The following is a 27,780-nucleotide window of genomic DNA, read 5'->3' as shown; positions in this document are numbered from 1 at the left end:
GAGCTGTGATTGCACCACTGCACTCCAGGGTAACAGAGTGAGAATCCATCTCTAAAAAAATAAATTTTAAGAAGCCAATTCACAGATTAGGCTAAGAGGGCGGGTGAATGGCTCAGTGGCCAAGAGCAGCCCTAGAGAACTTCCGATAAATCCAAATGGCCTGGCAGGATCAAGGGGTGGAGAAGCTCATAGGCAGAGCAGAAGGGAGGGTGGGCACCCACCCTGGGGCATAGCCAGATTGAGGCCAGGGAGGGCATGCTGCAGCAGCCACTGCCTCTGTGCGTGGGCGGGCAGCAGTCCGACCCACTCTGTGGAGTCGGAATAAGTGCTGGGAAGCATCCCTGCACGCGAACACGTAGCGGTTGTCACGTCACTTTTCTTACCATGCGGGTTGTGCCCGGTGCATGTGCTATTCCCCTCGGGCTGCCAGAGCAGCACCAGAGATGCAGGAGTGGCTTAAAACAGCACAAACAGATTCGCTCACTGTGCTGGAGGCTGGAAGTGCAAAATTGAGGTATCAGCAAGGCTGATTGCTTCTGGGGCTGGGGTGGGAGAATCCATCCCAGGTCTCTCTCCTCACCACTCATGGCCCTGGCAGTCCCAGGCACGCCTTGGCCTGTGGGCACATCCCTCCAATAGTGGCCTCCATGTTCACTTGACGGTCTACCTTATTTCTCTGCACCCCAAGTATCCTTCTTTCTCTGATAAGGACATTTAGGGCCCACTCCAACATCTCAAGATCCTAAACTTATTTACATTTGCAAAAATCTTTTTTATTCTTTTTTTTTTTTTTTTTTTTTTTTTTTTGAGAAGGAGTCTCACTTTGTCTCCCAGGCTGGAGTGCAGTGGCGCGATCTCGGCTCACTGCAAGCTCCGCCTCCCAGGTTCATGCCATTCTCCTGCCTCAGCCTCCCAGTAGCTGGGACTACAGGCGCCCACCACCATGCCCAGCTAATTTTTTGTATTTTTAGTAGAGACGGGGTTTCACCATGTTAGCCAGGATGGTCTCGATCTCCTGACCTCGTGATCCGCCCGCCTCGGTCTCCCAAAGTGCTGGGATTATAGGCGTGAGCCATTTTTTTTTTTTCAAATAAGGCTGTGCTCCTAGGTACTGGGGATCAGGATGTAGACTTTTGGGGGATTCTATATGACCTACCACAGAACATGTGTGTCTGGTTATGGGGGTGGAGAAAGGGGAGGAAATTCATTGAGATTCTTCTGCTCAAGCCTTACCTCTTCAGGGGCTTCTCTGGACCACACCCCCCAAAACGCACCCCTGCCCACCCAGAGATCCATTCAACAAGTGTTTGCTGAGGGCCTGCTGCGTGCCAGGTACTGTCCTCACACCAGAGAAAGAGCAGGGACAAAGAGAAGACACTCCTGCCCTGTGGGAGCTCGAATAGCAACAGGGACACAGACAGTGAAGAAGAGAGATGAGAAAAACCCAGATGCAAGTCAGGTGGGGTGAATGCCCCAGGAAAAGTCAAGTCAAGCAGGGGAAAGGGGATGGGGACTGTGATGTCAGGATTCGTGGCCAGGGCAGGCCTCTCAGGAAGTGACCTCAGAGGATGTTTGGGAAGGGCATTCCGGGCAAAGGTATAACCAGGGCAGAGACCCTGAGGGGAAGTGCCTGTCATGTCCAACGGCACAGGGCCATGTACTTGTGGTGGGCTCGGCTGAAGAGGGCAGGGGACATGAGGTAGGGTAATGGGACCAATTACTGGGCCTTCCTGTTTAGGCCCTCGTGCCAAGTGAGAAGGGACCACTGGGGGCTCCCCAAAACCACCCTCAGGTTCAATGGTTCACTGTAAGGACTCACAGAACTCAGAAAGGGTACCATTTATTACAGCAATGGATGCGTTAAAATCAGCAGTGGCAAGGACTCACGGAACAGAACCCAAGAGAGACCAGCACAGGTCTGCAGGTGTCCGCACCCACTGCAGGCATGCGGACAGTGCTCAATCTCCCAGCACGGATGAGCACAGCATGCCACCAGCCAGGGAAGCCCTCTGTACCGCGGTGTCCAGGGTTTTTATTGGGTTGGTCACACAGGTATGGCTGACCTCCCAAGTCGCAGACTTTGGCCTCCAGCCCCTGCAGAGGTCAGGCTGATGCCACATGGCCCAAAGTCCCCCCGTAGACCACGTTGTTAGCACAGACTAGGGGTGTCCAATCTTTGGACCTTCCTGGCACACATTGGAAGAATTGTCCTGGGCAACACACTTAAATAAAATACACTTAACACTAACAACAGCTGATGAGCTTTAAAAAAAAATCTCAACAAGAAAGTTTACAAATTTGTGTTGGGGCCGGGCGCGGTGGCTCAAGCCTGTAATCCCAGCACTTTGGGAGGCCGAGACGGGTGGATCACGAGGTCAGGAGATCGAGACCATCCTGGCTAACACGGTGAAACCCCATCTCTACTAAAAATATACAAAAAACTAGCCGGGCGAGGTGGCGGGCGCCTGTAGTCCCAGCTACTCAGGAGGCTGAGGCAGGAGAATGGCGTAAACCCGGGAGGTGGAGCTTGCAGTGAGCTGAGATCCGGCCACTGCACCCCAGCCTGGGCGACAGAGCAAGACTCCGTCTCAAAAAAAAAAAAAAAAAAAATTGTGTTGGGCCGAATGCACCCTCTGGGCTGCGGATTGGACAAGCTTAGCATAGACTATGGTGTGGCCTAGGTAAACACAGACATTCAAATCAGGCGGAACATTCCAAAGGCTTAGAGGGTGTCTCTCAGGAGCTGGTCAGGGCCAGTTTCAGGGTGGAGAATTTGAACACCCCAAACCTTTACTGCAGAAGGCCTCAGCAGGATCATCTGGCCTTGGTGGAAGCCACACTCAGGGGACCTGGTGACCAAGGCTGGTCAGGAAAGAGCGACCACAGGGGACGCAGCAGGGCCAGATGCAAATCTGCCAAAGAAAGAAAGAGGCGTCCCAAAGGGACAGCACACGGAGGCGCGCGGAAGGGAGGAGCGGAGTTCCAATTTGGGCTCCAGAGAGAGAAGGTAAAGGATGAGGACCCGCCCTGAGAGAGGGAGAAGGCCACGGGAAGGCTGTGGCAGCTGCGGGCTGAAGGGGGTTTTAGGTGAGAATCGGGGACAGCCCCGGTGGTCAGCGTGGCTGGAGGGTGTGCTCAGAGCGGCCTCCGGAGGGAGCGGCCTTGTGAGCCAGGTGGGCTCCCCCATCATGGTTCCACTGTCCCGAGCCAACCGCGGAAAGGAGGGGCGCGTTTGAGGAGAAAAGAGAAAATCGCCATCCTGGAAGGTGAGAAGATGGGTTTGTGGGCGGGAGGAGGCACCGGCGGGCGGGCCACGGAGAGATTTGTGGCCCCCAATGAAAGTCAGCCTGGGTCAGCCTGCTGGTGGGCCTTTCCCCCCGCCCTCGGTGTCCCACCCACCTGTCCCAAGGGGGTCGGCCGGGGAATGAGTGCGTGGCCGGGAGAGCGGGGCCCCGCTTTCGAGCCCGCGGGGACTCCTGCAGCTGGAGGGTGTCGTGGGCTTGGGGGACCCCAGATGCCCCGGGTCTTCCCCCAGATCCTAGGAGAGCAACCGCGAGAGAAGTGGGCTGCTCCAGGCTCCGGGTGGCCGCGGGGCGGGGCCTCCACGGGGGCGGGGATTTGGGGGCGGTTCCCCTGCGCGGGGCGGGACTTCGAGGAGGCGAGGCGGGGCCTGGGGCGGGGCCTCGCGAAGGACCTTGGGAATGGGCGGGGGCGGGGACCAAAACGGGGCGGGGCTTCGCGGAGGTGGGGCGGGGCTTCGCGGAGGAGGCTTGGGGGACGAGGAGGGGACAGGGCCTGGGGCGGGGCTTCGCGGGGCGGGGCCTCCGAAGGGGCGGGGCCTGGGCGCGGCCGGGGTTCGGCAGCTGGCTGGGAAGCGGTGCTCTGGCTCGGGCTGGCACACGCGGCTCGGGAGCGGCGCGCCGGCTCCGCCTCCGGCCCCCATCTGCCCGCCGCGCGCCCGCCCCTCCCAATTCCCAGAGCCGGGGCTGGGGCTTGCGGCGGCGGCGGCGGCGGCGGATCTAGGCTGGGCTGCTGGGCGCGGGGCCAGGGCGGGCCGGGAGAGGCTGCTCCGGCGGTGGATCGCGCGGAGGGCGGTGGCCTGGGCCGGCCGAACCATGGCGGCCCCTGAACCGGCGCCGAGGCTGGCCCGGGAGCGGGAGCGGGAGGACGAGAGCGAGGACGAGAGCGACATCCTGGAGGAGAGCCCGTGTGGTCGCTGGCAAAAGCGGCGGGAGGAGGTGGGCGCGGGGGTCGCGGGCACTGGGGTGACACCGCCCTCCCAGAGCCGGAGGGGCCTGGAGGCTGCGCGGGGCGTGGGGGCGCTGGGAGAGCGCGGCGCGCGGCGCCTGGAAACCTCTCCACGGTCCCTCGCGGCCAGCGAATCAGCCACCCCTGGACCCCTTTGGCCTGGCGCCCGTCCTGGGATTCCCTGAGGGCCAGTCTCCTCCTAGGACCACCTCCCCATGCCTCTGGACTCAGCCGCTAGGTTCCTGGGGATCCCCCTCGACCCCTTGAAACCTGCTCCAAATCCCCTTAGCCCAGCCCTTGGATAGGAGCCCTTGGCTCCTAGGGGCAGCTACCCTCCAAGCCCCCACCTTCCCGCAGAGTGGCTCAGGTCCTACAGTCCACGCTTGGGCCCACTGGAAAGGTATAGACAGGGACCAAATCCTCACCCGCAACCTGACACACACCAGGGCACACATAACCCCTTATTCACTCCCCAGGTAAACCAGGGGAACATGCCAGGGCTTCAAAGCACCTTCCTAGCCATGGACACGGAGGAGGGGGTAGAGGTGGTGTGGAACGAGCTCCACTTCAGAGACAGAAAGGCCTTCGCGGCGCACGAGGTGAGGCCACTGCCCCCTCCTCATCCTGCCTGGGTGACCACCTGCTGACCACCTAGAGACCACCCTCCCTCCCCAGGAGAAGATCCAGACTGTGTTTGAGCAGCTGGTGCTGGTGGACCACCCCAACATCGTGAAGTTGCACAAGTATTGGCTGGATACCTCCGAGGCCTGCGCGAGGGTGATTATGGGCGAGGCCCCGGGCAGGCAGAGGCCACAGCCAGGTGGGGTGGGCATGGGGACGAACGCGCAGCTGGTGGAAATCCTGAGCTCGCACCCTGCAGGTCATCTTCATCACAGAGTACGTGTCATCAGGCAGCCTCAAGCAATTCCTCAAAAAAACCAAGAAGAACCACAAGGCCATGAACGCCCGGGTATGGGGAGCGGGCTGGGGCAGCCACGGGGACAGGACGGGGTTGGGGCAGCCTCGGGGACTGGGATGGTGAGGGGGTGCCCAGTGGCCTCGGACAGGGACTGGGCGAGGATGCGGGGCGGGCTCCGCAGGCCCAGCCGCCTCTCCTGCGCCCACCCGACGGAGTCGTGCGTCCGCCGCCAGGCCTGGAAGCGCTGGTGCACGCAGATCCTGTCCGCGCTCAGGTGAGGGCCTGGGCTGGCCCGGGCGCTGCGCTGCTGAGCCCCCGCCTCCTCAGAGCCTCCTGACCGGCTCCTCCTACTCTCCCCTCCCCAACGTCTGCAGCTTCCTGCACGCCTGCAGCCCCCCGATCATTCACGGGAACCTGACCAGCGACACCATCTTCATTCAGCACAATGGCCTCATCAAGATCGGCTCTGGTGCTGGCGGGACAGGGCTGGGCGGGGGACGGGGCAGGGGAAGGTGCCTGCAGCCAAGGGCAGAGGAGTTCTGATGCTCCAGCAGCTAACTCCGCTCTTTCTCCCGCCCCTTGGCAGTGTGGCACCGAATCTTCTCCAATGGTAAGTGCGGACTCTGGGGGATGGGGTCCTGGAGAGGTCCCGCCCGCTCAGCCTTTGCGCCCTCCACAGCGCTGCCGCATGATCTCCGAAGCCCCATCCGCGCTGAGCGAGAGGAACTTCGGAACCTGCACTTCTTCCCCCCAGAGTACGGCGGTGAGTGGCGCTGGGTCTTGGCGCCCCGTGCCTGCCCTGTGTGCTTCTCTCCTACCCGTCCTGTGTTCTCTCCTGTTCAGAGGTGGCCGATGGGACCGCTGTGGACATCTTCTCCTTTGGGATGTGTGCGCTGGAGGTACTGCCCCCGCCCTCCACCTTGTGCTCTGCCCTCCTCCTAGCTGTGCCCTGCCTGGCTCACCTGTGTGGTCCCTTCCCCATGCCTGACCTGGCTCTGTGCCCCAGATGGCTGTGCTGGAGATCCAGGCCAACGGGGACACCCGGGTCACAGAGGAGGCCATTGCTCGTGCCAGGCACTCACTGAGTGACCCCAACATGCGGGTAAGCAGCTTGCCCTGCCCCTCCCCAGCTGGCTCACTGTGCTCAGCTAGGCCAGCAAGGTGCTCCAGGCAGGCCTGGGAGAGCATCACAGTTTATGTAGCTGAGAGGTATATCAGCTGGCTGCACCCCCGCAAAGAGGACCTCAGTGGGAGCACATACTGGTTCCAGGCCTGAAGGCCCTAATGGGTCAGCACATTCTAAGGACAAGAAGGCAAGAGAGACCCTCCCTCTGTGGCTGCTATCACCATGCCCGTTTTATAGATAAAGAAACTGAGGCTCAGAGGAGATGAGTCCTTTGCCTGAGGCTTTAGAGTAAGTGGTGGAGCCAACATCTGCACCTGGGTCTGCTTCACTCCAAGTCCTTGACTTTAAGCTTCTAGGAGGTGATGAGGCTCCAGCTTGTGGGGGGACATGGTGGGTGCCAAGCAGGCAAAAAGAGGTATGGGATGGAAGCTGCATCCATAGCCCCCTCTGCTCGGAATCCAGACTTAACTCCATGGCCTCAGGAGATGGGGGTGCCTGGATGGGGCTGGTAGGGAGGTGGAGCCGGGCTGGGCACGGATGTGGATAGAGTGGGGAACCAGCAAGGTCATCTCCAGTGCTGGGCCTGAGCTGAGCCGATCAAATGACCATGGGTAGCTAGAGGCAGAGCTTGCAGTGAGCCGAGATCGTGCCACTGCACTCCAGCCTGGGCGACAGAGTGAGATTCCGTCTCAAAAAAAAAAAAAAAAAAAAGGACCACAGCTTGCAGGTGTGACTTAAAGATCATGGCTCCTACTCCCCATGATTTTTGGGAGGTTGAGGGAAGCAGAGCATGGTGCTCCAATCCCAGAACCCAGCTGTCCTCAAGCCCAGAGGGCCAGGTCCTGGCCTGGCTGCTGCCAGGACTCCTCCCTACGGGCATCCCTGCATGTCCTGTATGTCCCTGAGGAGGAGGGACGAGGAGAACTCAGGGACCACCTCTCCTCGAACTGTGGGGCCAGAGCAGAGAGCTCTGCACACCACCAGCCTCTCCTCCCCATGCCCCAGGAGTTCATCCTTTGCTGCCTGGCCCGGGACCCTGCCCGCCGGCCCTCTGCCCACAGCCTCCTCTTCCACCGCGTGCTCTTCGAGGTGCACTCGCTGAAGCTCCTAGCAGCCCACTGCTTTATCCAGCACCAGTGTGAGCAGCAGGCCAGCCCAGGGGGTGACCGGGGAGGCTGCGGCTGGGATGTGGAAGGGGCCCTGCAGGACCCACGGCCTTGATGCTCCTGTGGCTGCAGACCTCATGCCTGAGAACGTAGTGGAGGAGAAGACCAAGGCGGTGGACCTGCACGCAGTCTTGGCGGAGCTTCCCCGGCCCCGCAGGCCCCCGCTGCAGTGGCGGTGAGCAGTCAGCACCCAGAAACCTCCCCTCCCCGTGCCTCCCCTCCCTACGCCCCTGACCAGCCCCTCATGTGCCTCCCACCCCCATGCCAGGTACTCGGAAGTCTCCTTCATGGAGCTGGACAAATTCCTGGAGGATGTCAGGTAAGAACTGATGTAAGGTTGGGGGCCAGGCAGCTGTCAGGCCTGAGCCCCCAGCCACCCCGGTGTGTCTCCAGGAATGGGATCTACCCACTGATGAACTTTGCAGCCACTCGGCCCCTGGGGCTGCCCCGGGTGCTAGCCCCACCCCTGGAGGAGGTCCAAAAGGCCAAGACCCCGACGCCAGAGCCCTTTGACTCTGAGACTAGGAAGGTGAGTCCCCTCTTGCTGCTCAGTGCCATCCCTCAGACCTTCCAGCAGCCTGATAAGAGATTCCTTCTCCCAGGGCCTGCTCCCCACAGCCCAGCTCTCCTCCTGGCTGCCAGAGACCAGATCCAGGCTGACCCCCTTGTGGGGATTATGGGGGTTGTAGGACAGGCTGGACACTCTCCTTTTCCGGGAGGCTCCCTGTCCCCTCAGATCCTCCCCTGCATCCTGCTGCCTGCCCTGAACCTACTCCAAGCATCCTTCCTCCAGAACTCGCCCAGGCTCTTCCACCCCGCCAGTACTCTTCCCCCCACCCCCCACCCTCCCATCCCCCACCCTCCCATCCCCCACCTCGTGCTGATTCCCGGATATCTATGTCCTGGTGTCTCCCCAGACTTTTCCTGCAGCGCTGCCTCCTGGCCAGTGGCCTCTCTTGGTGCAGTGCAGCCAGAATTTATGTCCTAACAGGCAAACTGCCTGCTCCTGGCTGCCCGCAGAGATCATGGGAGTCCTCAGCTGATGCCCAGGCGCTGGGAGGCCTGGTCCTGCAGGCACCCTGCACTTCGGTGCAGTCGCATCCCACTCAACCTCCCTTTCCCCGTGCTCAAGATCCCTCTTTGTTTAAGTTGTTCTCTCAGCAGTGAAAGCTCCTATTCAGCCTTCAGTACCCAGCACCTAATGTCGACTCTTCTCGAAGCTTTCCTTAGCTCACTAGGCCACTAGCAGTGAGATGGGCTCCTCTTAGAGATTCCCCCCTTTCCAATCTCTGCTGTCCCTTCCTGGCCCCTCTGGGGCCGCGGCATGTGGTCTCGCTGCTGGGTCTGTGAGTCTCAGCCTTCCGCCGCTGCAGGTCATCCAGATGCAGTGCAACCTGGAGAGAAGCGAGGACAAGGCGCGCTGGCATGTGAGCGGGGCCTGGGAGGGCAGCGCTGCTGTGGGGAAGGCGGGAGCGTGGCAGACCCCCAAACCTCCAGCCGACCACGCCCCGCCGCCTCCCCAGCTCACTTTGCTTCTGGTGCTGGAGGACCGGCTGCACCGGCAGCTGACCTACGACCTGCTCCCAAGTAGGCTGGGCAAGGGACCTGGGCGGTGGGCGGTGACCCCGGGCAGCGGGTGGCGCAGCGGCCTCATGCCTCGCCTTACACCGTTGCCGCAGCGGACAGCCCTCAGGACCTCGCCTCGGAGCTTGTGCACTACGGCTTCCTCCATGAGGTGCGCTGGGCGTTGCAGCGTGGCCTGGCGGAGGGGGCAAGCGGGGCAGGCTGTGCCCCTCCGTCCCCCATGCCTTCCTCCTTCCGCAGGACGACCGGATGAAGCTGGCCGCCTTCCTGGAGAGCACCTTCCTGAAGTACCGTGGGGCCCAGGCCTGACCCAGTACCCCAGCCCCTGGGGACCATGCCGGGGTGCTGCCCAGGCAGGCCATGTGGGGGAGACCCCAGCACCGTGGGGCTGCTCTCCTCCGTGTGCCTGGGAGCACAAAGGCCCTGGTAGTGAAGAAACCCCCGCCTCCTGAGAGTGGGGCAGACCCTGCCTCGGGCGCCGCGGGGGTGGGGGGTGGGTGTGGGGGAGCCGTTAGGCCTCCCAGGTCCTTAGGTTCAGGGTTGCCCTCAGGACCCCTTCCCATATCCTCCATTCTCCACCCTGAGTTCCTACCCAGGCTGCCTGGCCAGGGCCACTGCCTGCTCAGCATGCAGGAGGCTGCCCTGCAGGGAGCCCCAGCTCTGGGGCTTGGGGGTGAGGGTCAGCCCTGGACAGACCTCTGCCCAGGGAACTGCTCCATGGGGTCTGGGAGAGCAGCCATCCCCGGCTGGCACCATAGACCCACACAAGGAGCCTGCACAGCAAGCCAGCAGTGACACACCTGCAGGTGTCACGCATGGCACTGGGCACAACAGGGACCTGGCAGGAGAAACAGACCACAGAGAGGTCTGGAGTTGAGGCTGTCATCAGCAAAGCCCCTGGTCCCACACAGCTCTGCCCTGGAGCCACCTCTTTGACCCTTTACCCACCCCGAGACCAGAACCTGCAGCCCCTCTACAGATCTCCTCTGGCCACTGCAGTCCCTCTACAGATCTCCTCTGGCCACTGCAGCCCCTCTACAGATCTCCTCTGGCCACTGCAGCCCCTCTACAGATCTCCTCTGGCCACTGCAGCCCCCCTACAGATCTCCTCTCACTGCAGCCCCTCTACAGATCTCCTCTGGCCACTGCAGCCCCCCTACAGATCTCCTCTGGCCACTGCAGCCCCTCTACAGATCTCCTCTGGCCACTGCAGCCCCTCCAACGGGCTTTTTCTCTCCTGCATTCCCTGGCCTGGAGGGGTCAGGGCCCCCACATCCTCTCTGCTCCTCAGATTCACACCCCCTCCATGTTACCTCCCGCACCTCCTCCCTGGGGCAGCTGCTCCCTGGGTCTCTGAGGATGTCAGCTCCTGGCTCCCTGCCTCTCTCCCACTGCACTCCTGGCTCAGTCTTAGAGGTTTCTATGCCCCCATAGATTCTACCCCTGCCTTCCTGGCCTCTTGATTCTTGGCTTGCCTCTCCTCCAATTCCAAACTTAGTGAAATGGCCTTAAACATTTTAAATTGTATGTATAAATTTAGCACAATCATGCCTTTTTAAAAGCATTTCAAATGTCAAACCAGGAAGGCACACCACTGTATTAGTTCTATACTGCTGCTGTAAAATTTACCACAAACTTAGTGGCTTAGAACAACACAAATGTATTGCAATTCTGTAGGCTGGAAGTCTGACTACAGGTCTCACTGGACTAGAATCAAGGCTGGCAGGCTGCCTTCCTTCCTGGAGGTTCTAGGGGAGACTCTGTCTCCTGCTTCTTCAGGCTGCTGGCAGAATCCACATCCTTTCAGTGGCAGGGCCAAGGTCCCTACTTTCTTGCTGGCTGTAAACTAAGGCCACTTCCAGCTTGTAGAGGCTGCCTACATTCCTTGGCTCTTGGCCTCCTCCTCCATCTTCAAAGCTAGCAGTTTCAGTCTGTATCACGAAACATTTCTCTGGTTCTCTGCAGACAGGAAAGGTTGTCCCTAAGGACTCATGAGATTAGGTTGGGCCCAGCCAGATAATACAGGATAATCTCCCTCCTCAAGGTTTTTAATATTAAACACATCTGCAGGACACATTTTGCCATGTAAACTAACATTCACTGGTTCCAGGGATTAAGGAAGGAAACTCTTTTGTTGGGGAAGGGTGGCATTCTGCTGACCACAGCACCCCAACCAAAAGCCAAAAACCAAAGCAAGACTTACTAACGCATATCAAATAAATTAAATGTGCAAAATAGTGAATCTCAGTTATCTTAAATATTCCAATACTATTTACAAAATTATTCTAATTCTCACACCTTCCAACTCAAAATTAGTAATCTAAAATAATCTCCATATCCTAGATGGAAACCCTCATGTGAAACTGTCTGATTACGCACGGTCCTAAATGGTTTCAGTGGTAAACACATAACATTGTACTACTGATTAAACTGAACTTAAAAGCATCAATACTACCATTGCTGCACTTAATCATGTCTCTGTTGAATTCTTCCTTTTATCTTTTCAGAATTTTATGTGTATTATTTTTAAAGTAGAATGGGTTTTTTTTTTTTCTTTTTGAGGCCAATGATAAATAATAAAGGCAGGCTCCTACTCTCATCCTCTCCAAATTCAACTCTCTTAACTGTTTCTTCAGGCATTTTGAAATCCATGTTTTTCAAAATCATGAGCTTTTAGTTCTGTTTATTAGTTGTTTCACATTAGGTGTCCCCAGCCAGCATCCTCTGGGAGGAGGGTGGTCACCCGCCTCAGTCTCCTGATGCGGCATCGTTCTAGTGTGACGGGCATCACAGCTGCAGGGTGTTATTACAGCTTCATTACCACGCGTCACAGGAGAACAGGGTGTTCTAGGATGGCATTTCTTGCACAACTTTTTGTTTTCCCTGGAGTTAATAATTGCCTATTTTTTGTTTGCCTGGTTTTCTATATGTGTTTGTCATCGATTCATCTTTAGACTTTCCTGCAAAAGCATGAGCATCCTCTCACAGCTTAGGACTCATCACAGAACTGACTGCTCAGTTTCTTCTTTTCCTGGAGCCCCCACTATGCAAAGCCCCCTGCCCAGGCTACTTGTTCTTGGACTTATGGTCCAGTTGTCAGCATGGGTTAACTCTTCACCAGTGTCCTGGAATGCTTTCCTTTTCCTTCATTTGCTCTGTTTGAGAAGTACCATCCTCCAAGTTTCCTGAGAGGGTGCATAGGAAGTTGCGGAGTCTTTACCTGTTTGTCTTTATGCTAACCTCACATATGCTTGACGGTGTGACTAGTTACAAAAAGCTTGGCTTGGTTGAAAATCATTTATTCCCAGGATTTTGAGGGTGTCGCGTCATTTTCTTCTAGTTCTGAGAACTCTTGTGCCTTTCTGAATTCTGACTCTTTACCTATGATCTCTTCTGTTTTATTCTTTGCCCCATTACTTCGGCAATTTTCAATGATGTGTCTTGATATACAACTTGCCTTTCACCCATTGTTCAGGAAACATGACTGTTTGGTTCTAGGAAATTTTCGTGATTTATCTCTTTGTTGATTTCTCTCATTTCCTTATTTTCTGGACAATTTATTTAGATGTTGGGTTTCTGTTTTTTGGGTTTTTATTTTTTGTTTTTGTTTTTTGAGACAGGATTTGGCTCCGTCACCCAGGCTGGAGGGCAGTGGTATGATCACAGGGCACTGCAACCTCCACCTTCTGGGCTCCAGCAATGCTCCCACCTTAGCCTCCCTACTAGCTAGGACTACAGGCCTGTGCCACCATGCCCAGCTGGTTTTTTAAAATTATTTTTTGTAGAGATGTGGCCTCGCTATATTGCCCAAGCTGGTCTTGAACCCCTGGGTCCAAGTGATCCTCCTGCCTCAGCCTCCTGAAGTGCTGGAAAGGCAGGTATGAGCCACTGTGCCTGACCTGGACTTCTCTTTTGAGATGCAGTCATGGTGGTGGAAACAACACAGGCTCTGGAGCCATTCTACTGCTCCCTGCCTTGTGATGTTGCCCATCAGTAAAAATGGGGATAACAGCTGTACCCATTGCATAGCACTGGGTTGTGAGGATCCCATGAGTGAACGTGTGTAAGAACAGTGCTGGGCACCATGCACCCTGCGTGCACGTTATTGTCAAGGGAAGCTGTTCCCAGAGGGTGGTGCCTGTGGCTTCCCCTGGTGGTGGTGGTGGACCAGCCCCCCACCACCCATCCACCCCCTCCATTGTGGAGGCCTTGTGTGCCAGGCTGGCCCTAAGGGCACCCACCTGTGTTACTGCTATTCTGTTTTCCAGCTATCTGGTTCTGTCATTATACATTCTGGAAGACTTCATCCTAAAAAGCCTATTGAATTGCTCTTTCCCCTCATGTTTTATTTCTAAGAGCTCGTTCTCATCCTGAGTGTTCTTTCTCTATAGCCCCCAGTTCCTTTTTATTGCCTGTAATACCTCTAATATCTCTGAGAATGCCATTTTAGTTTTCATTTTTCTTTGGCTTCCTTTATTGTCTCTGTTTCTTCTGAGTCCCTTTGCTTCTTTCTCAGGTGTCTGATGATCCTGGGCTGTCCAGTTGCTTTTAAGAATGAGATGCTTTTAGTGGCTGGGGCTTATGGCCTGGTGAGCTTCGAGGCCAGGGATCTGGCTGGGCCATTCTACTGGGCAACCCTCTGCCCCTAGCTGCCCTGCCAGTCTTTTCTTCTGAGCTGGGAGCTGCAGCAGAAAGGAGCCCTCCTCTCTGAGGAGGCTGATGGCATGTCGGTGGTCAGACCCAGCCCAGGGGGTGGAGGTAAGGCAAGGACCCAGAGTCTCACTTATTCCCAGGCTTTCAGACAGAGCCTTGCTTGAGCAGGGCCTCAGAGCTCCTCTCCCAGAGTTCACGTCTCAGCCACTGCACTGCCTGCCAGCCCCGGTGGGTATGGACAGAGGTCTGGGGTTTCCTTTCTGTAGCTGTGCTTTCACCCACGACCCTCAGACACCGGCCTCCATGGCCGCGTGGGCTGGAGTAGCTCTCACTGTCCATCTTCCTCCAGCTCTACAATATCCCAGCTCTTTGCCCTTGCAGGGTTTGTCTTTATAAAACCCCTTTCGTATAATTTCAGAGGGTTTCAGGAGGAAGGCGGGGAATATGCTGCCCTATTTAAGTAGAGGTGTCTGTATTAAATTCTAAACGTTCCCAGGGTTGAAAGGAGGCCTGCCCGGGATGCCTTGTGGCCTCAGGCACTGAAGGTGCCTGAGCTTACAGATGTGGCTTCTTCAGATGACCAAGTTGGGGTCTCGGGACTGGGTGCAGCAGATGGCAAATGTCCAGGACGGGCAGCTTTCCCAGCAGTACTGATAAACACTTTGGGTCATGAAAGCCAGTTCAGGTACTAAGGGGGCCTGTAGCCTGCGGGCCTAGTGACTGATGTCAGCCAACCTACGGTCCTCTGTTCCCTGGAAGGAGAAAAGGCTGCCAATTGAACGAGGTTTCCCGGCCCCAAGGATGTCACGACGCGGGGACGAAGCATCTCACGACGTGAGCCTGAAACACACGGGCCTTTCATCACCCGAGACTCCTCCAGTCCAGGAGGGTCCCGCTCTTTCCCCTGCCTCGCGGAGGAGAGCCTCTGGACGACGCCCGCGACGGCGTTTTCTCCAAAAAAGGCAGAGAAGAGAAGCTCAGTAGTGGCCGCAAGGGCGAGGGGCGGCGAGGGCCACCACGCGCTCCCGCGTCGGCCACGCGGCGAGAAAAGCCCGGCTCGTGTACCGCGGCGCGTGCCCCTGGACGCCCATGTTGCACGGACCCCTCCCCTCGCCCGGCCAAGGGCACACCCCTTCCGTCGCCCCTCCCGCGGGCGTTAACCGTCCCTCCCCGCCCCGGAAGCGCGTTCTTACCTCCTTCCTCGCGAGAGTACCGTGCGCCGGCGCCCAGATCGCGCGAGACCGCGGAAGGAGCAAGAGGGGGTGGTGCGCGCGGCGGCCGCGACGGACGCAAGATGGCGACGGCGACCATAGCTCTCGTAAGTGAGCCCCCAGTGACGCGGGCGGCCCTCAGCTTGCGGGGCCGGGTCGTCGGCCCAGCCTGGGCGCGGAGGGCCTCCCAAGAACGCGGTGGTCTTCCCAGGTCCCGCGCGGAGTCCCTTGTGTTCCCGGGTCGCGTGAGGCGGGGGCGGGGCGGGTGCGCGCGGGCGGCCGGCTCGCGGCCTCAGCTTCCGGTCTGCGGACCCCAGCTTCCGGCGGGGCGGGGCGGCGCGGGGGCCCGGGCGCTGCATGTGGCCCGGGCGGGCGAGCCTAGTGGGGTCGCGTTCCTACCCGCTAGGTCCGGCAGGCGGGGGTCGTCGTCCTCCCTTTGCCGACGGGGATGTGCGCCGTGGTCACGACGGAAGCGGGTTCCTGGGGATGATGCGTGGGCCTTCGGGTTGATAGGATCAGAAGGGGACGGGATCTGTAGAAAGGGGTCTGCAGCTCAGAGCATGGGGTGGCCTTGGCTCACTACGCCTGCAGCTGTGAATTCGTTCTCCGGTGCTGTAGAGTGATATGGTTATCTCTATTCTCTTGTCTCCACTTGGGAAAGAAGGACGTGCTTTCTCATCCTACGGTTTTTGAGAAATCGCTCTGTGGGAGGATTTGGGGACACAATGGGGAACCAGACAGGCGGTCGGAGGTCTGGTGCCCACCAGAAGTAAGTTCCCACCCAGGGTACCATTTGCTGGGCTCCCGAGGGAACTGCGTGGGCATCCAGAAGAGTGAGTCGCCCCCTGCTCTGCTCAGTGCCCACCTCCCCGGGCAGGGCAGGCGTTATTAACGTAGGGGGAGAACATCCATGCACACAACACATGCGCGATGAAGTCTGGTCTTTCTTCCTCACCACTTAGCTTATAGGACTTAATCCCGTTTTGGACCTTTCTTAGCCACAGTTTACCCATTTATTACTTGCCACTCTCCCCCCAGCCCACATCCAGCGGGATGGGATAAGGTCTGTTTGAGAAGACAACTTGAGCAAGTGGCTGAAGGCTGGACTGACAGGACCAGGGAGTGTCCTTAGACTGCCATTTCCAGGCCCCATACTAGGGGGAGAGAGGCATTTGCACAAGATACCTAGCTTGTGAGGGCAGCCCAGTGTGTGATTCACAGGGCTGGCTAACTCCACTTTTTCTATCATGTGTTTTCTCTTGAAGCCACAGGAGTAAGTGATCTTTGAGGGGCACTCCAGAGGGAAAGGAAATAAGGGTTAAGAACCTGGTGACTGTCTCCAGGAAGCAGAGAGTTGATGGTGAAGGAGGAGGAGGCTCAGAGACAAGTACTGGACACCTGGGAAGGTGGAGGAGGAGAATGGATGCCTCACTCCCCAAGCATCTGCAGAACAGCGCCCTGTGCTCATGAGGGTTAAATGGGGGCTCAGGTCTGCTGTGGCATGGTGCCAGATAGTTGGTGTCATTGTTGAGTTGGACGTGGGTCATAACTGACGCCATGAACAGGTTCTCAGTTGGGGTGTTTGTTGCCATCCAAATTCTGTTGGGGTTAATACATGCTTTTTCATTGCATCAGGCTCCAGGAATGAGCTGTAGCCTGTGGTCTAACCCATTCCTCTTTTCATCACTGGGATGGAAAGGCTTCTAGAGGGGTTATCTGTTCCCCACCATCCTGGTTGGGCACAGTGATGAGAGCCTGCCCTCTCTGTCTCATGCTGTTTCGGCTCTTATGGGAGGTTGAATGGAGCGGCTGAACTTAGTAGACAGCGGCCTGGTGGAGAAGGAGGCCAGAAGATGCCGCAGGGCTTCCCTCCCATGGGCACGCCTTCTGCCTGGTGGCTGCAGAATGAGGCCGGTGCCTCTTCGCAGCAAGGGTAGGTCTTCTGGGTGCATCTTTCCACTTTGGCACGTGGCTCCATTATTCACTTCTCTGACAGCCCAAACGGCTTTCCTTTGGGGTCATCGCCCTTGGGGTTCCAGTTGCTGTCTTCTGTAGGTCCCAGCCTGCAGTGTCACCTCGTAGGCCCCCTGGATGCCGTGGCCTGGCACATCGCACAGCCACTTCTTTCTTATCCTGTGCTTTCTTAGCTTTCTTCGTGCACACGAAGTCGTCTTTGGTTTCGGCGTTCTTTGCTGGCAGCTGACGCCAGGCTCCTGAGAGAGACATCCTTCTCTCTCGTCTGGTTTCTGCGGCCTCTGCAGTGCTCAGTGTGGAGCCTGGACACGCAGTAAGCAGCGTTCATTGTGTGAAGGGACCTGACAGATAGAAAGCAGTGTCCTGCAGCCAGCTCTGCCCTGGGTATCTGACGCTGGATGTTAACAATACTGACGATTGCTGGAACCTGTGGCTTGCTTTGCTGCTTTTCATGTGCAGGGACTGCAGGTTGTGGGGTTAGGCGGAGGGGTGGGGGGTGCCGGGATTTCACTAAATCTTCACAGTAGCCCTAGGAGACAGGCTGTCCCCCTTCCCAGCTGAGGAGCCTGAAGCCTAGGGACCTTCGGTCATTTGCTCCACATTACTTTTTGAGACGGAGTTTCGCTTTATCGCCCAGGCTGGAGTGCAGTGGGTGATCCCGGCTCACTGCAACCTCCACCTCCTGGGTTCAGGCAATTCATGGTAGCACCTCAGCCTCCCCAGTAGCTGGGATTACAGGTGCCCGCCACCACGCCCAGCTAATTTTTGTATTTTTAGTAGAGATAGGGTTTCACCACGTTGGCCAGGCTGGTCTTCAACTCCTGACCTCAAGCAATCCATCTGCCTTGGCCTCCCAAAGTGTTGGGATTACAGGCGTGAGCCACTGTATCTGGACACATTACTTAAAAAAAAATTTTTTTTCATAGAGATGGCATCTTGCTATGTTACCCAGGCTGGTCTCAAGTGATCCTCCTACGTCGGTCTTCAAAGTGCTGGAGTTACAGGTGTGAGCCACCACGTCCAGCCCCTACATTGCTCTTCTTGTTTTCTGATGGAAATACTCCTCGTTGCTCTGGGCTGAGGAAAGGCGGTCCCAGAGTTGGCACCTCAGAGCCCCTCTGCTGCACTGCCCCTCAAAGGGGCTTCCCATTCCTCCGAGCACTGCTGCCTGGTGCTGGGGGCCATCCTGACCATAAAGCCGCCATTTTCATTGCCTAAAGATGGCAGTATGTGACTAGCTGCGATTATAAACACCACTTTCCTCCAACCTCTCCCAGCATCTGGTTAGCACAGAGCCCTAAACTCCATGCAGCTAGGAACTTCCATCTGCCAGGAATGGCGTGGGCTGTGCTGTGTAGAATGTGCCGGTGGGCCAGCTCTTCCCAAGAAAAAGTTTTTCTGAGCCACATCCCACTGTCAGCACTGTTGTGGTTCACTTGTTGGTTAGTGCAGTGATTTGGGGGAGCAGGAAGTTACGAAAGTGCCCCTCAGTTCACCCTGTTCACGGGTATCTGGAGATGACCTGAAGTGATCTCTTCCTGTGGGAGTGAGAGGCAGCCTTGGCTGGCACAGTGGACCACGCCTGTAGTGCCAGCACTTTGGAGGTTGAGATAGGTGGATTGTTTGAGACCAGCTTGGGCAACATGGAGACCCCCATCTCTACCAAAAATACAAAAATTAGCTGCGTGTGGTGGCACATGCCTGTAGTCACAGGAGGTGGAGGTTGCAGTGAGCTGTGGTTGCACCACCGCACTCCAGCCTGGGCAACAGAGCCAGACCCTGTCTCAAAAAAAAGAAGAGGCAACCTCTTCTCTGGCTGTGCATGCAGTGGGAGGGGCCATTGTTTCCGGGGTACGGTGTCTAGGCAGCGTGGGGCTGAGTTGGGCAGCTAGAGCACACCGGTGCCGGCAGCATCGGGATTAGCTCCCGGCACGGGCTGGGTTGGCCTTCCCCAGTGCAGCTGGGCTTGTGCTGCTGCCCCTCCTCTGGAGGCTGGAGGACCTGGGACGCTCTGGTGGGTCAGCCCAGCCTCTGACTTTGCGCACATGGCTCCAAGGGTGGGCACACTGATCTCTTCTGTCCTTAGATACTGTGGGTCTCATCCTTGAGCTGGGAGCGGGTTGACTGCATGCTGCCTTGGTTCTTGTTGTGCATCCTCTGAGAAGGTAGAGTAGGTCTCAAGACCCTTCCACCATCTCCTGACCCCCACAACGTTACCCGTCTCCTGCCCGTGGCCTGCCTTTGCCCTGCCATCCCTCAAGACCATTGTGGAGCTGCTACTCCCTTCTGTGCCCCTCTAGGTGTGGGTTTTTCCCAGCACAGAGGCCAAGCTCTTGGCCGTCCTCCTGGGAGACTGCTCTGGACGGTTCTGTTGCCAGGGAAGGGAGGCCTGCGTGTCCAGACCCCTGCCCACCATGCTGCTTAAAAGTGTCTTCAGGAGAGAACTGGGACCTGGGCTTGGCCAGAGCCTGTGGAAGGCGCTGGGGCTGGGGCTGAGTTGTGGGCTGGCCAAGGTGTGTACGGGTTGCCAGGAAGGCACCCTTGCTGCCTCAGGAGGACATGGGGGACACCCAGCCAGTTCCTTTGACCATCCAGCCTGCTGGCAGGAGAGGATGGCTTTCTTTGCCTGGGGCAGGAGCACAGTGCTCTCTATCCTCCTCCCTGCCCCTGCTTGGACTTGCTGGCAGCCCCGGCCCAGCCCAGGCTCCGCTCTGCTTCAGACCAGCTCCCTGGGCATGCTGACGGGTGTGAAGCGAGGGCAGTTTGGGCTGGGGGGTCGTGTCAGAAATGCATCCTTGCACGGCCTCCCTTGTTTATCTGTGAGGAGCTCAGCCCTTAGCTCGGGAGGAGAGCAGGCCTGGGCGGTGGGGTGGTGTGCCTGTCCGTTAAAACATCTCCTTCCTGCCTGCAGCAGGTCAATGGCCAGCAAGGAGGGGGGTCCGAGCCGGCGGCGGCGGCGGCGGCAGTGGTGGCAGCGGGAGACAAATGGAAACCGCCACAGGTACTGACCTTAAGCATCCTCTCCCTCAGGCCCACCCGCCCGCCTGCCTGCCTGTGCGTCCCTGGGCCCAGAGAGGGCTGGCTGGGGGCAGGGCGGGAGGAACCTCGGGAACCCTTCTCTGCCTCTGGGCAGACAACTGCCCGCAGGACCACGGCCCTCGCCCTGCGCCAGTCCTGCACCCTCCCCTCCCAGCCACTGAGCCAGCCTTTGCCCTCTGCATCTGCCCTGCTCCAAGCACCAGGCAGGGCCTGTTGACAGTCTGGCCGGGCGAGGATGCCGGGGCCTGGAGCTCACGTGTTCTTAGGCATCTTGCAGGAAGGGTGGACCAAGGTTTCTAGAACGTGCATTGCTTTAGGAGCCAGAAATACGGATTTCATTTCAGACCTCTGTGTTTTACTTTAAATAAAACAACGAAGCAACGCGCACATCACAGCACGGGTCTGGCTGGGACTCAGCCCTCCCCATCTTTTTTCGGCCCCAGGCCCCAGAGTGGCTGCGGGTGGGTCTTGGCCTGTTCGATGGCCCAGCCTTGGGAGCGGGTCCTCTCGGAGGTGGAGCTGGGCCTGTGGCTGTGCAGTCGGTTCTTTGTGCTTCTCCATGGTAGTGCCCGCCTCTAGAGCATTCCAGCGGGGCCTCAGCAAGGTGGCCTGGGCGGCCTCTTGGGGCTGGGCCCTCCTCTTGGTCCCCCAGGCACGCTTAGGGGGTGGGACTGGGACATGGTATGCAGCCTGGATCCTGGGAGATGTGGGGGCTGGTGCTCCCTGGCCCTTGGCTGGCGCCCAGCCCACCATTGGTTGGTGGGAGAAGGGCCTTTTGTTTACCAAGACAAAGAGGAGATTGAAAAGTGTCTGGGGGTTGAGGGGATTGGCATTGATTACCATGGTGACAGCCTGTCTCTCAAGTCCCAGCCTCTGGCTCTTGGGCCCTCTTTCCCACTAAGGAGGAATGGGCTTGGGGCCAGCTGTGAGGGTGGCAAGGACAGGTCTAGTGTGAGCCGGACTGGGGCACCTGGTGCCACCCACAGCCAGCCTTTGACCTTCAGGGACTGGCTGGGGCTCCAGTTGCCTGGGGAGGGGTCTCCAGGGCTTCTTGCCTTTGAGCCTGGCCAGCATCCCAGCACTTGGCAAGCAGGAGGGGGTTCTTGGGGCTTAGGCCAGCCTGTCCCTTCCTGCCTCCTGTGTCCCTCTGTCCTTGCTCTGTCCTTGCTGGGAACCCTTCTCTCCTCTCTGCTGTCCCTCAAGGCTGCATCTGGAAGTCTGGGAGGGCCCAGTTGGTGGGCCAGTGGTCTTTGTGCTTGCCGAGCTGGGGGACAGGTGCAGGCATGCTGTCTGCCCACCCCATACTCCGCTGGGCCTGCTGGCCATGCCTCCCTGCTCACGCAGCTGCGTTCTTCCCTCTGCAAAAAGCTTAGAGATGGATTTTGACAGAAGGGATGTAAACATAGTCCTGGTTGGCATCAGCTTGGGTCTGCAGTGGCTGTGATTGCCCAAGGGCCTCCTGGTCCCCAGGCCCACCTGGCTGGGGCGCCGGTGGGTCTGCTCCTGGCTTCTCCCAGTGGGCCAGGCACAGCCCATGCAAGAGTGTGTGTGAGTGAGCTGGAGCCCTCTGCAGAGCTCATGTGGCCCGAGAGAGGCCTGTGTTCTCTGGGAGGTGTGCACAGTGCCTGCGGGGACTGGGGGTGGGCGGGGCGGGAGAACACTGTTGGGAGAGAGGCCCTTGTATTTGCTCCTTGGATGGCCCCTTGAAACTCCAGGGAAGCTGAGCCTGTGTCTGTGGCAGGGACTGTGAGGAATCCCAGAGGAGCCTGGGAGCAAGAGTCTCAGAATGTCCAGAGAGCCCTGGCCCTTTTCTCCTGCCTTCCTGCCTTGGAGGACAGCTGAGGCTGGCCCTCCTGCAGGGCATGTGATAGCAGCTCTGGAGTCAGACTGACAACAGGGGCTGAACCCCTTTCCTGCCTCCAGCTGTTTATCTTGGTGGCGCCCGAGGAGGCCACTGTGGCCTGGGCCCCACAACTGCTCAGGTTGGCCCAGGGCTTCCAGGGCACCTTCTTGCCTCTGTCTGTGTTCTACCCCATGGGTCCTGGGGAGACAGCAGCCTGGGCTGGGGACAGCAATGTCAGAAGGGCAGGCCTGAGTCCAGGCCAGGCAGGGGATAGTCTGTGCTGAGGCCCTGTCTCTCTGGGAAGGGGCTGGGCCAGAGCCCGTGTGCAGTGTTTGGGAGACAGGTGGGGTGGCACTCCTGGGGCCGTGTGAAGGAGAACTTGAGCTTGCTGTTGACAGATTCCCCTGCTCCCCTACCAGGGCACAGACTCCATCAAGATGGAGAACGGGCAGAGCACAGCCGCCAAGCTGGGGCTGCCTCCCCTGACGCCTGAGCAGCAGGAGGCCCTTCAGAAGGTGAGCACGGACCTCCCAGGGCACTGTAGGTGTGGGCCAGTCAACTGGGGGCAGGGGCAGGGTACGGGGCAGGCCTGTCTCCCATGGGCCGGGCCCCCAGTGCTCCTCACTGCCACCTCTCTCAGGCCAAGAAGTACGCCATGGAGCAGAGCATCAAGAGCGTGCTGGTGAAGCAGACCATCGCACACCAGCAGCAGCAGCTCACCAACCTGCAGGTGAGCCCCAGCCGGAGCCTCCACCGCCCTCCCCACCACCACCACCATCTCCTCCTCTTCACGCTCTTCCTCCTCCTGTGCCTGCGGTCATCCCCGCAAGCTGTTACAGTACTCCGATTCTCAGACTCATGCTCGGGACCCCCGGGGTCCTCTCTGAGGCACGAGTGGCCCAGCCTTTCCCACCTGTTGCTCGCTGGAGCCCCTAAAGCGCCGCAGCCCCTTTCTTGGCTGCTTGGCTGTAGCTCTATCCTGTTCCCCTTGCTGGTCTTCACACTGTGGCCTCTGGTCTCCCCTGTGCTTCCCACCCCAGCTGTGCACAGCTGATGGTGGCAGCCTGCAGGGCGTGGACCTCCCTGCCCCTGTGGCCTGGATAAGACTGCTCAGGCCCTCACCCCTGCAGTGAGTCCAGACCACCTGGGCTCAGCCCCAGGACTGAGGGGACAGTCTAGAGGCACCTGCCCTGGGGCCCTGCTTTAGGCCTGTGGCCGGAGGCTGCGATACCTTCGTGGGAAGAGGCCGGTGTGAGGCCGACAGGTTCCTGGGCCTCGAGCCTCACGCCCCCCGCCCAGCCCTCAGACATTCACGCTGCCAGGAGTTGTCCTGGCCGTACACTGTGCTCCACTGCCCTCCTCCCTCCCTCCCTTCCTCCCTCCCTCCCTCCCTCCCTTCCTTTCTGCCCCGGCCAGCCCAGCTGCAAGGCTGCAGGGCGGGGCACATGGGGCGCTGCGGCCCCCCTGGGCAGGTGCCGGCGGCCGGCAGTGTGGGAAGGCAGGCGGCCTCCCTGGCAGGGCGGGGACTCCGGGCCTTGCCGCTGTCTGCGTGAGGTGTTGACGAGAGCGGGAGACTGCTCGGCTCCAACAGACTGAACTCTGTCTTTACTGTCTTTCAGATGGCAGCAGTGACAATGGGCTTTGGAGATCCTCTCTCACCTTTGCAATCGGTCAATAGAAATGCTCACTTCTTCCGGGGCTCATGTCCTTAGTCAGGGCTAGAGGGGGGCAGTGCAGCCCACGTGCTGGGGACCTTGCTCCCCTGGCCGGCCCTGCCCGCCAGCTCTGGACGAGCGCAGCAGAGCGCCAGGCGTGGTGGGGCCAGTGGTGTGGGCACCCACCCGGGACCGCCCCTGGGGAGGCCTCCATCTGCTCTGAGGGCCCACCTTAAAACTAATCGGCCAGGTAACTGCGGAGGGCAGCCGGCCAGGGCGGGTAGCTGCCGGCACCAGGCCCGTCTGTGCCCACGCCACCTGCACGCACGGGGTGCGCCTACGGCCTCCAGCCCCGTCAGTCTCCAGGCTGCCTGGCTCTTGGGTTGGGGTCAGGCCCCTGAGGAGAGAGGGGTCCTAACTCATGGCCCCATCAGACCCTGGAGGGAGGATGGATGGATGGGGGGGGGGTGGGGGGACCCAAGCGAGCAAGGGAAGGGCAAGCAGGGCCTTGTGCCTGGCTGTCAGCAAGGGGCAGAGGCCATGCAGCCAGGGCGGAGGAGGCAGGGGCCACGGCTATGGCCTTCGCTGTGGTGGGCAAAGGAGTCCGGGAAGGAGGTGCCCCTCCCTTCCCCCAGAGGCAGGCTCAGGAGGAGGCCAGGCCCCGTCTCGGGGATCCTGAGGGGAAGATGTGGCCCCTTCTCTGGGAGCCTCTATTCAGAGGGGGCATCCCTGTGTGTGTGGCTCCCATGGGCAACACACGCCTTGTTCTCTCTGGGAAGCATCTGAGTGGGAAGCTGGGCTGGGGTCTGGTCAGGGAGAGAGCTGTTGACCTGCCTGGGGGTGGGCCCCACACTGAAAAGGAGACACAGCCCTGTCTTGGGGGAACATGACCTGAGGGACAAGCCTGGTCTTGTGTCTGGGGAGCCTGCTGACTGAGGGGGATGTGATTCCACGTTTGGGGGGCCTTGCTCTGAGTGGGGAGCCTGAGGTCTGTTAGGGGGCCCAGTTTAAGGAGAACACAGTCTCATTTTCAGGGAATGCCTAGTTTGAAGGAAGATGTCTCACCTTGGGAAGTCCCTTGATGTGGAGAGATGCTTCCAGGCCCCTCTCCAGGGATGGGGAGGTTCAGCCTGCATTAGGCCTGCCGATGTCTAAAGAGAGAAACTGGTCTCTGGCCACAAGGCCTTGTGTGGAGAGGGGCAGGGCCTGGCTCCAGCTGCCTGCTTTGCCTGCCCTGGCCCACAGTCTCCCTGTGGCCCACTGCGTGTGGCTCTGGAAGTCCCCAGCCTGACACGTCTCCTGTGAGGTGGCAGGGGCGAGAACCCGTCCCTGAGGGTGTGGGGAGGTCCCTCAGCATAATAGCCAAGCTCACAGCCAAGGCCCTGGACCAGCTAGGCCTGTCACCTCACCAGCTCCAAGGAGCCTGAAGGCTTCTCTTAGGGTCTCTGCTACCTCATGGTGCCCCCGGGGGCCAGGCCAGTGGTCTCGCATGGGCCCGCTCTCGGCTGTGGGCACGGGCTCCAGGCAGCTCCTTTGTGAGGAGTTGCAGGGTACTGGGAAGGCGCAGCATGAGCCCCTACCGGAGTTGGCCCCGCATGAGCAGCTGCTCCTCGTTCTTTCTTCAGGGAGCCCCCATCTGGCTCCTCAGCTCCTCCCCTGGGGTCTCTTCTGGGCAGTGGCTGCCCTGTCTTCCGACCTCCTCTCTTCTGGCCACCAAACCAGTGGGTCCCTCCAGCTTGGATGGCTCCTCCTTCCCTCTTCTGTCGTGGTCCTTGGCTGGGACGGTGGGAAGATCTCCCAGCCCAGCCTGGGATACCCAGCCCCCAGACTGGATGGGTGGTCTGGGTGGGAGGGCGCGCAGCCCTGCCTCCTGACCATCTGTCGGCTTTGCTGCCACAGTCTGCCTGGGACCTTGGCGGGCTGGGGTGCGTCCTGTCCTGCCGCTGGGCCTGGCCTGCCTTCTTTGGGTGGCGGGGTCCTGCGACCCCCTCACCCTGACTGCAGGGATGGAGCCCGCACCTCCCTGCCATGTGGGGAGCCCTCCCCACAGCAGGGCTGAGTGGGTGGGCCAGGAGGGGAGTGGGCTGCCCAGCCTCCTGCCGCCCCTGACGAGCCAGCGGTTCTCTCCCCTCTGTCCTGCTGCAGATGGCGGCTCAGCGGCAGCGGGCGCTGGCCATCATGTGCCGTGTCTACGTGGGCTCCATCTACTACGAGCTGGGGGAGGACACCATCCGCCAGGCCTTTGCCCCCTTTGGTCCCATCAAGAGCATTGACATGTCCTGGGACTCTGTCACCATGAAGCACAAGGTCAGCAGGCTTGGTCTGCCCTGGCCACTTAGGGCTCGCCCCCACCCCTGGGCTCGCGCAGCCTCACAGGTGTGTCCTTGTGTCTAGGGTTTTGCCTTCGTGGAGTATGAGGTCCCTGAAGCTGCACAGCTGGCCTTGGAGCAGATGAACTCGGTGATGCTGGGGGGCAGGAATATCAAGGTGAGGCGGGGAGCCAAGGCCTTGATCCCACAGGCGTGCAGGGCTGCCCCTCCATAGAAGTCTTTTGTGGCCGGGCCTGGGTTGACGGGTCTCTCCATCTCACCCACTCTTCCCCAGGTGGGCAGACCCAGCAACATAGGGCAGGCCCAGCCCATCATAGACCAGCTGGCTGAGGAGGCACGGGCCTTCAACCGCATCTACGTGGCCTCTGTGCACCAGGACCTCTCAGACGATGACATTAAGAGTGTGTTTGAGGCCTTTGGCAAGATCAAGTCTTGCACACTGGCCCGGGACCCCACAACTGGCAAGCACAAGGGCTATGGCTTCATTGGTGAGCTGGGGCGGCTGAGGCGGGATGGGGGCCACCTGAGGCTGGGGCTGGCCCTGCTCACTGCTGCTACTGCCCACAGAGTACGAGAAGGCCCAGTCGTCCCAAGATGCTGTGTCCTCCATGAACCTCTTTGATCTCGGTGGCCAGTACTTGCGGGTGGGCAAGGCCGTCACACCGCCCATGCCCCTACTCACACCGGCCACGCCTGGAGGCCTCCCACCTGCCGCTGCTGTGGCAGCTGCTGCAGCCACTGCCAAGATCACAGCTCAGGTGAGGGCCCACACATCTGTGCCAGCTTGAGGGTGGGCGGGCCGGGCCCTGATTCCTTGGAGACTGATTCAAGGTGGTCTTGAGTAGCCAGACCAGGGACTGAGCATGGTGACCTTTTGGGTTGCAGGAAGCAGTGGCCGGAGCAGCAGTGTTGGGTACCCTGGGCACACCTGGACTGGTGTCCCCAGCACTGACCCTGGCCCAGCCCCTGGGGACTTTGCCCCAGGCTGTCATGGCTGCCCAGGCACCTGGAGTCATCACAGGTGAGTCCAAGTGGTACCAGATCCTTTCCTCTCCTGTCCTGGCATCTCTAGGCTCGCTGCCCTCAGCTGCCTGGCCCTGTTGGTCTGGCCGCAACCCTCTGAGCCCAGGGCAGGCCATGGCTGGTCAGTTCTGTGCCTTTCTGGGAAGGAGGGTGGTAGGGAGTGACTGATGGACCTGAGTGGTTTTCCTGCAGGTGTGACCCCAGCCCGTCCTCCTATTCCGGTCACCATCCCCTCAGTGGGAGTGGTGAACCCCATCCTGGCCAGCCCTCCGACGCTGGGTCTCCTGGAGCCCAAGAAGGAGAAGGAAGAAGAGGAGTTGTTTCCCGAGTCAGAGCGGCCAGAGATGCTGAGCGAGCAGGAGCACATGAGCATCTCGGGCAGCAGCGCCCGCCACATGGTGATGCAGAAGCTGCTCCGCAAACAGGAGGTAGGCAGAGGGGTGGGATGGTGGCCAGCGGGGAGGTGGGGGAGGTAGGGGGCAGGGCCGCAGCACTCAGCTGTCTCCCCTCGCCCCGGCCCCACAGTCCACAGTGATGGTTCTGCGCAACATGGTGGACCCCAAGGACATCGATGATGACCTGGAAGGGGAGGTGACAGAGGAGTGTGGCAAGTTCGGGGCCGTGAACCGCGTCATCATCTACCAAGAGAAACAAGGCGAGGAGGAAGATGCGGAAATCATCGTCAAGATCTTTGTGGAGTTTTCCATAGCCTCCGAGACTCATAAGGCCATCCAGGCCCTCAATGGGCGCTGGTTTGCTGGCCGCAAGGTGGTGGCTGAAGTGTACGACCAGGAGCGTTTTGATAACAGTGACCTCTCTGCGTGACATTGGCCCCTCTCCCTGGACTTGCACTTGTTCCTTGTTTCCTCTGGGTTTTATAGTGATACAGTGGTGTCCCCGGGGCCAGGCGCACTGTGCCCAGCCCGGCCTATAGTGCGGATAAAGGTGCGGATGCTGCTGGCCCTGAACGTCCGTGTGTCTGCCATCGGTCCTGTCACCCATCCTGGGT

The 27,780-nt window shown here is 59.3% G+C and overlaps 2 protein-coding genes and 1 long non-coding RNA gene across 24 annotated transcripts; 2 read left to right on the top strand and 1 right to left on the bottom strand.

Moving 5' to 3' along the window:
• Window positions 1–3,861: 3,861 nt before the first annotated feature.
• Window positions 3,862–11,513, top strand: NRBP2 (nuclear receptor binding protein 2). Of its 9 annotated transcripts, XM_028853088.2 has the most exons (18): window positions 3,862–4,238; window positions 4,725–4,847; window positions 4,924–5,025; window positions 5,129–5,218; window positions 5,401–5,441; window positions 5,542–5,636; window positions 5,754–5,777; window positions 5,847–5,930; window positions 6,011–6,066; window positions 6,174–6,269; window positions 7,299–7,431; window positions 7,532–7,634; window positions 7,728–7,778; window positions 7,853–7,988; window positions 8,833–8,886; window positions 8,983–9,046; window positions 9,139–9,194; window positions 9,284–11,513. In XM_028853088.2, the coding sequence occupies exons 1-18, from the start codon at window positions 4,116–4,118 to the stop codon at window positions 9,350–9,352; spliced, it is 1,500 nt and encodes a 499-aa protein (XP_028708921.1). In that variant the 5' UTR covers window positions 3,862–4,115; the 3' UTR covers window positions 9,353–11,513. The 9 variants fall into 9 exon arrangements, with proteins under 9 accessions (XP_028708921.1, XP_077800589.1, XP_077800588.1 ...); XM_077944463.1 differs by lacking the exon at window positions 5,754–5,777; XM_077944462.1 differs by lacking the exon at window positions 5,754–5,777 and having other exon boundaries at window positions 5,829–5,930.
• A 196-nt stretch (window positions 11,514–11,709) lies between these two features.
• On the bottom strand, window positions 11,710–15,030 carry LOC144330905 (uncharacterized). Its single transcript, XR_013397545.1, has 3 exons — window positions 14,890–15,030; window positions 12,911–14,536; window positions 11,710–12,729 (listed from the first exon to the last, which is right to left on the bottom strand). It is a non-coding gene; the product is annotated as an uncharacterized LOC144330905 (long non-coding RNA).
• PUF60 (poly(U) binding splicing factor 60) lies at window positions 14,979–27,739 on the top strand. Of its 14 annotated transcripts, XM_077944492.1 has the most exons (14): window positions 15,230–15,676; window positions 16,543–16,840; window positions 17,055–17,194; window positions 19,793–19,882; window positions 22,183–22,278; window positions 22,404–22,493; window positions 23,383–23,433; window positions 25,564–25,725; window positions 25,813–25,905; window positions 26,023–26,236; window positions 26,316–26,506; window positions 26,634–26,769; window positions 26,964–27,199; window positions 27,297–27,739. In XM_077944492.1, exons 5-14 carry the CDS (start codon window positions 22,201–22,203, stop codon window positions 27,594–27,596), a joined length of 1,551 nt encoding a protein of 516 aa, XP_077800618.1. In that variant the 5' UTR covers window positions 15,230–15,676; window positions 16,543–16,840; window positions 17,055–17,194; window positions 19,793–19,882; window positions 22,183–22,200; the 3' UTR covers window positions 27,597–27,739. The 14 variants fall into 14 exon arrangements, with proteins under 14 accessions (XP_001087975.2, XP_077800615.1, XP_015001644.1 ...); XM_077944496.1 differs by lacking the exon at window positions 23,383–23,433; XM_001087975.5 differs by lacking the exons at window positions 15,230–15,676; window positions 16,543–16,840; window positions 17,055–17,194 and adding an exon at window positions 14,979–15,014 and having other exon boundaries at window positions 19,796–19,882.
• The last annotated feature ends 41 nt before the right edge of the window (window positions 27,740–27,780 follow it).

The sequence above is a fragment of the Macaca mulatta genome, chromosome 8, assembly GCF_049350105.2.
Source record: "Macaca mulatta isolate MMU2019108-1 chromosome 8, T2T-MMU8v2.0, whole genome shotgun sequence".
In the NCBI taxonomy this organism is placed as follows: domain Eukaryota; kingdom Metazoa; phylum Chordata; class Mammalia; order Primates; family Cercopithecidae; genus Macaca; species Macaca mulatta.
Note: the sequence above shows the minus strand (reverse complement) of the source record. Positions and strands in the feature narration are given on the sequence as shown.